Source organism: Manacus candei, unplaced genomic scaffold (assembly GCF_025592945.1).
Source record: "Manacus candei isolate 608988 ecotype Guabito, Panama unplaced genomic scaffold, ASM2559294v1 h1tg000065l, whole genome shotgun sequence".
Classification (NCBI taxonomy): Eukaryota; Metazoa; Chordata; class Aves; order Passeriformes; family Pipridae; genus Manacus; species Manacus candei.
Window position 1 is genome coordinate 7,675,609 of NW_026138113.1, and position 13,612 is coordinate 7,689,220.

General features: G+C 42.7%; 1 protein-coding gene across 12 annotated transcripts in view; it reads left to right on the forward strand.

The window, feature by feature from the left end:
• The window catches only part of VSTM2B (V-set and transmembrane domain containing 2B), a 362,287-nt gene extending 349,475 nt beyond the window's left edge, over positions 1–12,812 (forward strand). For all 12 annotated transcript variants that reach the window (XM_051805910.1, XM_051805909.1, XM_051805908.1 and 9 more), the window contains one exon: positions 12,103–12,812. In XM_051805910.1, coding sequence (XP_051661870.1) covers positions 12,103–12,191 — 89 coding nt within the window. In that variant the 3' untranslated portion in view covers positions 12,192–12,812. The remainder of the gene's footprint in view (positions 1–12,102) is intronic.
• The last annotated feature ends 800 nt before the right edge of the window (positions 12,813–13,612 follow it).

Genomic DNA, 13,612 nt, shown 5'->3' on the forward strand with positions numbered 1-13,612 from the left:
AAAGATGGGAGTGTGAAACAAGAAGCTGTGCTTCATTGTGCTTAGAGTGCTCCAGGAAGGACACAGAGTCTCATGTTATGCAGAGATGAAGTGTTCATAGCAAGGAAGAACAGAAGTCTTCATGCCTATCCCTCCCCCCCTCTAAGCCTTTTATGTCTGAGGCAGAAGAAACTCTGCTCATAGACTACATGGTCTAAGATAAGAAAGCACCAGGTCCCAGTTCTGCAGGCTCTGTGCATGTGCAGCTCCCAGTGATGCTCATGAGAGCAACACAGGCACAGTCAAGCTGTGGCAACCCACCTTGAGGCAGGAGATCGTGTCAGAGACTGTTAGATCTGGGTTGTGCATTGGGAAGAAAAGGGCATGTCTTTGCAGTTTAGAGACAGCAAAGTGAATGAACACAGTGTTTTGTTGAGGGTGACGAGCTGTGGCTGGTTAGAGGGTCTCTGTTTGGAGGGGCTGTGGGTGGGTTTGGATTAACTTTGGGTAAGGGTTTGAGTTTAGAGCTCTCCTGGCTTTGTCAGAGCTCCAATGACTGTGTGCTAGTTTGAGAGACAGCCTGTGGAGCTTGTTTATGCTTGATAGATGAACATTACACGAAATAGCAAGAAAGGAGAGGCTATGTGGCTGTTCAGCTTGGGCTCCCTGCCTTTCCCACTCAGTAATGTCTGGGTCTGCTCCACTCCTCCTGTGCTCTTTATGAGCCCATGTATGAGCTCACATTCTGTTGTTACTTGTAGTTAAATGCAACCTGGGTCACATCACATTTTCCTTTACATTAAATAAAGTAGCAAGACAGAGGCCATAACCGAATTATCAGGCTGACCTCCTAAATGTCACTGGATAATAAACATGCAAAGAGAGTTCTCATTAAGTACACATCACTAGCACTGTAATATCTAGGCAAATTAGACTGCTTTGGGGACAAGTGAGGTCAAATATCTTCTTTTGTGTCTGTGTAATATGGATTAATTCTCGAACTGGACAAAAGCACAAACTGCTGTACAGTGTCACCTCATTATCTAGGGCAGAAACAAGCTGTACCAGGATGTTTTTGTACTGTGGAAATGCAATTTATTTGAGTAACCTCCTTTCAGCGGTTCTTGCTTATTCCGTGGAGGACAGACAAAACTGTACCAACCTATTCTACTATAGCCTGTACAGTGCCCTTGAAGAAATCTGAATAGTATTTGAACTTCTTTGGTATCTTCAAGTTATAAATGAAAAAATATTTTTAAAAATACTACTAAACACAATGAAAGGGGTATTCCAAGTCTTCTTAATGAAAGTGGAAGCTGTACCTAACATTGGTCTAGATTTCTGTATGAGATTGATTCATTAGTGAGCGACAACTGGAAAGTTTTATGAAGAAAGGATCAGTGGTATTTTCGTGCAAATACCCCCACATGTGTATTTGCACTAAAAAACCATCATTTTACTGCTAATTCTAATACATACTGCTAGTTCTTTAAATACAGTTTCAATAGATAGTTTGCAAAATGGCATCTTAGTTTGTAGAACCAGCTAACTTTGTATGTTTTACAAGAGGCAATAATTGTTAAGCACTCCCCACCTCCACTATACTAATGCAGCTTTACTGATGTATAAAATAACACTTGAACTGTGTAGTCAATTATATAGGTCCCTAATACTTTAACTGGCAAACTTAGCAGTCATGGCAGAAAGAAATGTCCAGACGGTCTTACTAGTGCTGATTTTGAGGATGCTTTTAATACTGGTGATCTGTAGTTGCAAAGCAAATATAAAGTAGGCTCTGCCAGGAAACGAATCTTGCAGTAGTCCTGTGAAGGTGTTCCTTCTTTGCTTAAGAGAGCCTGACAGGACTGTGCTGATAATAAAAGGGGTTTGCTTTGGGTTTTGATTTAGCTTTGCTAAAGCAGTAAGAATGCTGGCAGGTTCACTGTTGCTGTTTACTATGTGTTTTTTAAAATTAGGTAATGGTGGCGCAGCCCCATATGTCAATAATAAACAGTTCAAGTAGGTTTGCATTGGAAAAAACGGGGTTGTCAGCAGAATGGTATTATTTGTCACAACAGCGGCTAACAACCGAGTACTTTATATTGCTAGGCTGTTATCAGCTGGGAGGCAATTTTATTAGCTGGAAAGAGGAGCAGTTTGGCAGAGCAGCAGCCGTGCTCCGTGGAGGAGCCTGTGTGAGCGAGCGCGGGGTCGTTGTGCCGCGGCTGGAGGAGGGAGCTGTGCTGACCGAGCTCACGCAGGATGCTGAGCAGGTGCCAGTGGAAACTGCCAAATGGAAAGCAGGGAAGGGACCTGGGGGTCCTGGTTGATGGCAAGTTGAATATGAGTCAGCAGTGCCCTGGCAGCCAGGAGGGCCAACCGTGTCCTGGGGGGCATCAGGCAAAGCATCACCAGCTGGGCAAGGGAGGGGATTGTCCTGCTCTGCTCTGACCTGGGGCGGCCTCACCTGCAATATCGGGGCAGTTTTGGGCACCACAATATAGAAAGATGTTAAGCTATTGGAGAGTGTCCAAAGGAGGGCAACTAAGGTGGTGAAGGGCCTTGAGGGGAAGCCGTGTGAGGAGTGGCTGAGGGCCCTTGGTGTGGTCAGCTGGAGGAGACTGAGGGGAGAGCTCACTGCAGTTACAACTTCCTTGTGAGGGGCAAAGGAGGGGCAGGCACTGAGCTCTGCTCTGTGGTGACCAGTGACAGGACCCAAGGGAATGGCCTAAAGTTGTGTCAGGGAGGTTTAGGTTGGATATTAGTAAAAGATTCTTCACTCAGAGCGTGTTTGGGCACTGAACAGGCTCCCCAGGGCAGTGGGCACAGCACCAAGCCTGACAGAGCTCAAGGAGCATTTGGATAATGCTCTCAGGCACATGGTGGGATTGTTGGGGTGTCCTGTGCAGGACCAGGAGCTGACTCAGTGATCCTTATGGGTCCCTTCCAATTCAGCATATTCTGTGATATTCTGTGATAATTTCTGTTCTTACCCTGCCCTTGCATGGCTGTGGCTGGGGGAAGCAGGACATCGTTGTGTGTGCTGGGAGCAGCTGCTTCAAAGGAGGCAGAGCACAGTAAGGTCTCTAATGGACATCATCTTCTATGTCTGTCATTTTATTGTTATATTCCTGGAAGTGTTCACAAAATATATGGATGTGGCATTTGAGGACATGGTTTAGTGGGGAACATTGTGGTGGTGCTGAGTTGATGGCTGGACTTGATGATCTTACAGGTCTTTCCCAACCTTGAGATTCTATGGGTAAAACTCACCAAACTGGCGTAATTAGAAATACTTTACTGCTTTATAAATTTTAAAATTGGCATTCTAATCTGAATCCCTCTCACACCAGGGAGCTGGAGATTTCACATGCAAAGAGGGCAGTGAGGAATATCCCATGTCCACAGTTTTGCCAAATAACCCTTTGCTGTCTTATTCTGTAAAGCTTGGCCTCCCTTAGACCCAGGGCATAGCAATGTCTTTAGTTAGCTAGTATCTAGCAAGTATCAATCACTGGAAAGGTTTGGAGGGTCTGTGTATTGTGGGTCAATCCCAAAATGCTACTGTTTGTTTACGGCAAAAAGGTGATCCCTTCTTTATGGAAATCATAGAATCAGCCAGGTTGGAAAGGACCTCCAAGATCATCAAGTCCAACCCTTGATCCACTGCCATTATGATTACTAGACCATGGCACTAAGTGCCACATCCAGTCTCATCTTAAAAACCTCCAGGGACAGAGAATCCACCACTTCCCTGGGCAGCGCATTCCAATGTCTGATTATCCTCTCTGTAAAGAATTTCTTCCTAATATCCAATCTAAACCTCCCCAGATCACAGGCTCTGCTTTTTTTTTTTGGACACATGCTCTCAATACAGCCATTTTTCATGTGTCATCATGTATTCTGCTAATGCACTTAGTTAGCTCTGTTCTTTAAGTACGAACAGGAGAGGGTTATTTTTCAAAAAAAAAAGTCCTTAAATAATCTGCATTTGAATCTGCTTAAGTTTAGTAATTCTGATTGGAGTGATAATTACAACTACATTGGCAGCTTGCTCCTAATCCTGATCAAGTAAAAAATACTGTAGAAGACAGTGAAGTCAGTACTGCACGGAACTGCAGAACTTCTGGATTGCAAATATTTACAGCTTGCATCAGTTGCAGAATGTGAAATCTGTGGTCCAGTCCAGTGTGACTCTTATTACAAATCTTTTTCATAAGGTGTCAACCTATGGAATTGTGTGACCATATCTAGCTTGCCTGCTTTTTTGTAACATGTCTTTTAAAGCCTGGTAATATGGCCCAGGCTCACTCCAAAGCTCAGCAACTGAAACCAGCTCCCAGTATCCTTCATTGCCTCATGATCAGGGTAGTCTGAGTTGTGCTTTTTGCTATTTGTGTGTATTGATATGCTCTGGAGTTGCTCATACAGGAGAAGGATGTGTAGGGCTGGGTGCACATTTACAACCTGAACTACCCTAATTTAGTTAGTCAGTTTTCTATATGCCTTTAGTTTAAAATTCATTTTCCGCCAAATCACATTGCACAGAATTTTGTATCTCTCATTATTCAACTTTCAAGGGATGAATTAATGGTCCTTGATTTTGTTAAGTTAATTTTAGATCATGGAACTGCAGAAAATTCTGGAAATTAAACAAACCCATAGTTGCATGGTTTGAGTCTCTTAATAAGATATTTGGTGAGGAGGGATCATCTCACAGATGCCAAAGCAGAAATCTGTTTATGTGAGGGTAATACAGAGTAGAGACCAGCTGCAGATCTCAAAAGAGGAAAGTTACTGGCTTTTTTAAATGCAGACCAATAGAAAGTATTTAAGCTGTATAATCTATATAGAATGAATTACTCTTTTCAAGTATTCAGGACACGTTCCTATTCTCCATTGACACTATCTATAGCAGTGCTTGCTTTTGGGGCTTGTTGTAAATTACTTCTGGTGTTTTCTTGAAGTTATTACTTAATTTCTCCAAGAGTGGATATTTAGAGTGGTTGAGTGGTTTATTTGGCTGTTTGCAGTGTAGAACAGGTCCCAAGAGCAGCCCCTCAAGGGCCTGGCTCCATCAGCTCAGCTGCTGCTCTGCTGGGCTTTGCAGGGCCCTGCCTGCTCTCAGCACAGGATGTTCATGGGCAGATGCAGCATTTGGAAGAAGCAGAGTCAGGCTTTTGGTAAGACTGCTCTGTACATCTTTGGCCACCAAAGAAGGGAAGTGGGGATATTGAGGGAAAATGTACCAACTGTTCCCCATATTGTGTGTCCCCATTTCTTGTAACTTCAGTGGGAGGTGATTTTTTTGCCACTCTGTTGACAATGAAACTGAATATTTCTCTGGTAACCTAAGAAATAGAAATTTTTTTATAAAGGTAGAAGTATTTCTTGCTCCTTAGCTGATATTGCACTTCCATACACTCATCAAATCCACTGGTTCAACCACCCCTCTTTCTGTTTGTTAGTGGCTGTATTTAGTACAAAAGTGTTGTGCCATGCAGACCTGCAGCAGCTGTTGAGCTGGGTCAGATCAATTGTCCATTTAATCCTGTACCTTATGTCTAATAATGTCCTTACAATCTAGGAGAAGGGAAGAGCCTCCCGAGGGGATAACTCAGCACTTGACTGGTTTGTGTACCATGAGCTTGTTCAGAAGGGATTGTCAGCAATAATATTTTGAGAACAATTTGGCCTTAATGAGTCTCAGTTAAAATAACCTCTACTGTGATCCAAAATCCACCTCCATAATTGCAGGTGCCTTAAGAAACACATCCCCTGCTCCTCTGCCAATGCCTGCATCTGTCCTGTCCCACAGGCACTCACACAGATTGACTTCCAGCAAGGCACTGCAGTACTTCAGAAAATCAATACTGCAGAAGGAATCTTTTTCTTTTCTTAGCTTCTTATCAGAACCAACCTTTTATTTCTGCATCATTTCTTTGCATGACTACACCCCCTCTCATTGCCATCCAATTTATTTGTTTACTAATCTGTAGCCTTCTGCTACTATGCTGTGATTTGCCACTAAAATACTGAAATCTTCTGTCCTAGGTGGACTTTTTGAGATGTCACATCAAGAATAATCAAAATTAAGAACCAGGCTTCTACAAAAAATTGGCTTTTTTTCCAAATAAACATTTTTTTTAATCTATGCTGAAAATTTGCATTGTGCTGCCCTGTATGGAACCTCTGTAGAGTTACCAAGCTTTACATTCTACCTCATCTCTGTTTGTCAGGTCAGCTCAGCCCAGCACATAAATAAAATATGGTCATTTCAAGAGTGCTAAATACTCTAAATGGAATCTTATTGGAAATAACAAAACCTGTTGATTTTCTGAAATTAAGACAGGAGTGCTTTCAGTTACTCCTGTTACATGGTGTTTTGGCAATTCACCTCTAAATACAGGCTGGAACACAGCAGTGGATATCTTGAGAGAAGGCAGGCAAATGGTGAAACTTGGATGTACTTGAGAAGACCTAAAATGATGACACAGTTTTACAAAACTTTGGTCAGTGTCTTCTGGCCAGTAAAATTGACTCCAGCTTCCTGGAGAGTTGAGGCTGCAGTGTGGTTAAGGAAAGTGAAATGTGGGCATTTTCAGGGAGAAGGGTGTGGAGGGCAATGCTGGTAGTTTCATCCAGCTGCATGAGAAGATTTGCTCTTGACCCTAAAAACCTCTGTGGCGTGGATGAAGGAAAAAAGCAGGATCACAAGCTCCTACCTGCATGGCTGTGTACAAATAAAAACATGTACTGACTTCTACAAGGCATTTTTTTGAGATGAGCTATGGAAAGCTGTTCCAAAATTCAGTGAATCATAAATACAAATGTGTAGTGGATAGAAAACTAATTTTGTCATCATGCCTTCTGGGCAAGTTCAGTGGCAAGCAGATCCCATGCTGTTGCTCATAAATATGTGGGAAGTCACCATGGCTGAAATTACCAACAGCAACAGGCAGCTCAGGAGCTGTTTCTAGGGGTGCCTGGGCATGATGATCTGCAGCCAGCTGAAAGCCAGAGGCACTAGGGACCCTGTAGTTTGGTATTTTTTTCTATAGTACCAATACTTCTTTTAACAAGAACACCTCCTGTTACTTGCAGTGCTCTAGGGTTGAGCTGGGAGCGTGTGCTAAAGTTAGCACAGGCTCTGGATTCACTTCTGCACAGCCTCCTGGAGAATTAGTTCTTGGTGAGAAGTGGGAAGTTTAAGGCACCAGGTACAAGCCTTTAAAAAAAGGTATCAAAAATGCAGTGTGTGGATTGTGCTGAGAGTATTTCAGAGTGAGAGAAGGAAACAGACAGCTTACAAGATCTTGTCTCAAGCTGTGGAGTAATTCTAATGGGGTGTAGCATATCATATCTTTGGTTCAGTAAGTCTGTAGTAATGGTATCTTTTTAATTAAAAACTTCTGAGAAGCCCCTTAGATCTGAAGTTTGGTAAATTCCCTTCAATTCAGTGTAAGTGCTCCAAATTTGTGTCAGTGAATGAGAATTTGTTTTATCCAGGAGGTTATTGCTTGTAATGATCCTTGACCAACAACCCATGTAAAACTCCGTTTTTCCATAGATGCCAAGTAGTAGGAACAGTTTCTCCAAGAACACGTCTCAAGCACAGTCTAAAGTTTCTGGACTGAGAGAATAGATCAATCTATATGGTCAGCTTCATCCCTCACCTCTTAATGAAATGCCAGGTTTGAGGGCTTTAATTGGGCATTGTTCTGTAAGGAAATAGGCTGAGGCTGACAGGTCACTGCATAAAAGCCACTACAGAGAAATGTTTTGTGACACTGCCAGCCAGGGCCCCAGCTCCATCATCAATAGGCAGTCTGATTTTAGGTGTTATCATCTCATCTTTCAAGGAAAATAGGCTACTGATGTCTTTCAGCTTTTTATTATATGGGCCACTGCATTTTACTACCATCTCGGAAAGAGACATCAAAGTACTCTTCAGATTCTTTCTAGGAAGAAAAATAGGTAACTGCTGGAAACTGTGGGTTTTGACCATTTGTTAAATATAGCTTGTAAAAGACTCATCCCATTTTTTCCATGTGTCGCAAGGCACTTGGTTAATTAATGTTTGTTTTTGATTGAACTGTTTTAAGTCCAACTTTGATTAATTCTGGCATAAAAATAATTATTAAATAGAAAATTACAGTAAAACACCATTATGTCATAAATTGAAAAGAAGGTTGAGTGATGCCAGAGAGCAATTCAACGTACACAAAGAGAACAATTTGTTCTTGCTCTGCATGGTGGTAGACTTTCCCTTTTAGCCATGTTCATATAAATAATTTAAAAGCAAAATTCTAAGTCCGAGTAGGGATAAATAAGTTTGCAATAACAAATCATCAAATGAATATTCAAAGTATCAATGAAATGTTTTCTCGTAAGTATCTGTAGTTTGCAAGTAGTTGTGCACTCCTGATTTAAAGTGTCTGGATAGAAACTCTCTGTTCTCACGTCTGGGACCATTGTGTGTCCAGATCCTTGTGCTCAGGCACACATTCAGTTTGTTTACAGCTACAGATGTAGCAATTTATTAACTAAAAGTCAAGACTTTTACTGCAGTAACAGTGGAATTGAGCAGACTAAGTTTAGTTTGTTTATAAACAATAGTACCTGTAATGGAAAGAGTTCAGGTTAAACTAAATAGGGAGAAAATATTGGAAATTATATTTCTGGTCTGCTTATGTTCAGAGGGAGGAGAATTCTGAAGTTCTGTGTACTTCCTATTGCCTGAAGTCTTAGAGCAGAACAACACTGAATCAGTATGAAAAAGAAGCCTTGCATTTGGTGTTCAGTAAGAATAATTGCTTTCAAATAATTTTTAAAAAATACATTTTATTTAACTGCTGAGATTCTGTTAACAGACTCTGAACTCACATTCTGCTGTCAAATTAAGAAGATGAAGAATGTAGGTTAAAAACAACAGCCGTTTCAACAAAATGAAAAGACAAAATTTGGACTGCTAAATTCACAGTTCTGTATTGAAATTTAAACTAAAATTAGTACATAAAGGTAAAGCTGACATAGGAATGGTTTCAGTGAGCTGGCACACAGCTGCTGCAAGGAGCTAGGACTAACACTGCTTTGCATTCAAAGCAGAAACAATCCTAACCTGGTGTCCCTGGCAGCCCTTCAGTATCATGGTTGTAAGAGCACTTGAGCTACAAGAGCCTGCTCCTCCAGGTTGAGCTTTCTCAGCGTTTCCAGGGGAATTCCCCCTCACAAAAGCACACCCTGCCTTCCGAGTAACTGGCAGCATCTCATCAGACTCAAGTCCTCTTCATTGAAAGATGAAGTTCAGCCCTGGCAGGGAAAACATGAGTTCTCACCACCCTCAGGTTTCAGCATAATAAATACCCAAGGCCAGATCTTCCCTGCAGTGGTGGGCAGGTGTGGAATTGGCACCAATTTGGCACCAGTGAGCTGCCTGCAGCTGCTAGGAGTGTCAGATGATGCCAGGATGCCCCTGCCATCCACAAGCACAGGGGACAGCGATAGCATGTGGGGACTGTCCTGGGCTGGCAGCTGTGCCATGTGCCAGAAGGGAGGACAGCCATCTGACAGCTTGGAAACGGGGATGTACTGACTGGAAGTGTGGGTCTGTTGGGCCCAGGACTGCAGCTTATGAATAAGCATCTGTCTTCAGGTACCACATGGCACATCAGGCTCAGAGGCAGACAACAGGGCTCGCCTTCAGCCTTCCCAGTCAGCAAGCTCTTTTCTCTCCCTGGTGTAGGTAGATTGGAGTTTTATCCTTGCCAAAACCATAGGATATAACTTGTGCATTGGCTGTATATTTGTAAGGGAAGGGGGGACCTGCTGAAGGAGGGAGGTCCCTGAGGCTGGGGAATGGTTGTCACAGCCCTGTGTGCTGTGACATTTCCCAGGCTGGCCCAGGGAAATTTGGCAGGGTTGGCATACACACAGGCAGGGCTCCTGCTGCCCATACCCTCTGAGCATAGGAAAGGAGGATCACTTACCTTGCCTGCAGGTCTCCAGGGGCAGGACCTCCTTGCCCCTCAGCTCTGCAAGGCTGGATCCTGGGGCAGGGAACTCTGAGTTTATGAGCTTCTGCATTACTGCATTTATGGTTGATGACTGTCTGTCCATGTGCTGGCTGGGAACCTGAGCTTTGGCAGCTGTTGTGCCCTTTCCTGCACACACCTTTAGTGTCTTTTTTGTGCGAATTTGAGTTATTCCTTTGGTCGCCAAAGTTAATTGTGTTTGCTAATCATTTTTCAGCTTTCAAAACAAAAATCCTGTCATCTTAATGACTTGCTGTTGCTACATAGGCAGTCCTTAGCATGTGTTTGTGCATGCAAGGATTTAATTAAAACCTTAATAACTAAATAATCACCACACAGTCTGGGAGTCTGTGAGATAGCACTGTGGGGACATTTCTTGAGTTTCTCAATTGCACACCACATTACTGTGTACTATTTTTGATGCTGGGTAACAATACTCCAGCTTTGCTGGTGAGGTGTGTATAGATTATGAGGCAGCTGGAACAGTGAGTCCAAGAGCAGTGGTTTACTCAGATCTGTCTGAGGCATTTCCTTTGATCATGCCACAGCTGAGAGACACTCACATCTCCTAGAGACCAAGACTAAAGTATTTGCATTAGGGTGCCTGAAGTGAATATCCTAAACAGAAATGCCCTGATTCCTTTATCAGAGGTACTGAACACAGAAAACTTTTTTTTAAAGTTGTCATGCTTTGCAAAGTGGCTCTGACAGTCGTGTTTCTGGGTGATGGTCAGTGTTTTGGGCATTGATTACTCCCATTGATCAGGTGTTCAGCACTGATGAAGCCTCTCCCTAGGTGCCTCTCTGCCCTCCAGCTGCAGGGCAAACCCCAGCTGGGCTCCTGCTTTTGCATCCAGCCCTGAGAAAATGTCCCATGGCCACATGAGACATCAGTCAGAGCCCTGCACTGTCATGTTACCGTGTTGGTGACAATGCATGGCTTTGGAAGGTGTCACCTGTGGGCACTTGGTGCTGCTGTGGCCGAGCCCTGTGTGGGCTCTGCAGGGGTCAGCAGGCAGTGATCTCCTGTCCCACAGCAACAGCGTGGGCTGCACCAGGGCAGCAGAGCTGCTCTGTGGGAAGGGCTGTTCTGCCCTTGCCTGGCAGCTCAGCAGTGACTCGTTTCAGAGATGGAGCAGCCCCACACCTCACGCAGTGTCCGTGTGTCCTGCTCTCCTGGCCAACAGACCTCAGCCCCACAGCCCTCAGCACACAAAGGAAAGGGGGTAGACCACGGTGCACACAGTGAATATCTGTCTTTTTGGCACATGTAGCTAGGAAATAGAAGAAATGAACAAGTGTCTTGGTGTAAGCGGATATGAGGCAGGGACAGCCTTGTTAGCTGCAGCATGGACGTGGCTGAGAGCAAAAGCCCTGGTGCCTGTCCCTGCCCAGGGGGAGCTGTGTCCTCCCTCAGCAGCTGTAAGAGCACAGGCACCTCTTTCCTGCCCCAGCACGTGCCTCAGTGCCCCACAGCCCTGTCCTACCCCATGAAGTCCCTCCTCAGAGCAGGAGCCGTCTTGGCCTCCCTTGTTTGGACAGAATGACTGTAACAGACGTGTTCCACATCTGACCTCTGTCTTTCTATAGCTCCTGTGCACGTTTTTAATTTAAAATTCCACTCTTTCCTATAAAAGGTAAAGAAGATGTCAAGGTCTTGCTGTTCCCATTCCAAATGAAATGGGTTCATGTCCTGTTAATCACGGAGTACAGCTGCAGCATTTGTCATTTCCCTTTAAAGTAATGGGTGGTTGATACCTGTCATTTCTCAAGAAACTATATACCAGATTAAGGTGTATTTATAGAAATCTGAATTGCTGGTAACTTGGCTGAAGCCAAGTTTAGGCATACCATTAGTAACACATAATGAAATGACCTAAGTGCAGTTAGATTTGGGAGGGGGAGGAGAAAGCTCTTTGAGTTGGATAGCTTGAGGATGCTGTTTTACTATTAAAATTAAGCTTCTGACCCCTGGCACTGAAGTGATAAAAATAAATCTTCCTATATTTCTCTTCTGCATTTAATCTTCTGTATTGGAAAAGATAAAAAAATCAAATCTCCTTCTCTCCCTTGTCTCTTTCTTTTCTAGGTACAGGACCTATTTATGCTACAGACCCACTCCTATACGTGTCCCTGTTAATACTGCATAAGCTTGTACATTTATTAGTAAACCACTGACGGACTACTCCCTCCACTCCTCCTCTGCCAAACAGAAAGGAACCTATTTAATAACAAACAAAATCCCTGACAAAAAAAAATACCTACAGTTTTAAAGATGGACAGAAAGAAACTGAAAGAAGCATGATAAATTCTACATGGGGGGAAAAACATATTTTTTGGGATGCCACAGAAAAGTAAATCACATAGAATAATGCATCTAGTTTCCAGACTCTATGGTGTAAAGCCCTGCTCTGTGCATGGCACTTATGATTTCTCTATTTTAATGTAATATTTTTTCTTTTCTAAACCTTTCCTCTGACTCTTCATTTTGCACGAACTGTTGAGCAGTTATCTTTATGACAATATGTAAAGATGTTGGGTCAAACCCTTCCTAAGAAAGGAAATATTTTTAGTAGATTATTGTGTTTAGGTTTTTTGGATTTCCTTTTTCTTTTTTAATTAAATTATTTCTTTTGGAGACATAAAAAAGGTACATCTTACCATAATTAATATTCACTGTCAATAATATTTATTTTTAAATGAAGATTGGAAACAAGGTAAGACATTTGTTTATAAACTGTATTGTATATTGCTGAATAACAGTTGAATAAAAAGATTTTGAAATAAAGTTTTTACAGATGTGTGTGCCTTTCCTTGTGTTCTGAAGGTCCCTGAGAAAGCTTCATGGCTGGGTGTGTTCTCTACCTTGTTATAACTCAGAGACTTGAGGAACAAAGCAGCACAAACAAAATAAAATCGAAAACAGTTATTTTTCAGACACCCTCACCTAATGCCAAACCCTACAGCAGAATGTGCTGGCAGCTACTCATAGGCTGTAGCTGTGTTTTCCTGTGGTGACACCAGTTAACTCTGGGCAGTTAATCCAAGATCCATCAGATGGGCAGCGAGACAGTGTGCAGCATTCGAGGTAAGTTGCTTTGGTTTTGCTCCAGACTTCTCTGAAAAAAAAGATGAATCTCAAGTAGTGGAAAATGAAAATAAAAATAAATCAACGTGGAATGTTGTATTCCCTAGACCTGGTTCCAAGATTTGTTTAAAATGTATTCAGATTTCTAAAAATATATAGTTGTATCCCTTTTCTTAACCAAGTGAACTTTCTCTAATGAAGCTTTTTTACAGTAAATGCAGCAGTTATTTTTCTGTTCCAAAATACTTGTTTTTCAAGGGAGGTAATAGGATGACTTAGTAAAGAAACACAACCTTCTTTAGCTGAATTTAGTGAAGTACCTTGAAATCTCCTATGTCTGACTGTGACTCTTGTCCTTTTATTTGAGTGGCATTTTAGAAAGGACCTTCATTGTGGAAAAGGTAAAGTGACAGCTCCAGTGCCAGCAGGACTCTGCCTGCAGGAGCTGGGGAGCAAAGGCAGGACATGGCACTGCCTCACCTCATACCTGAGTCCTCTTCTAGAATTTTCT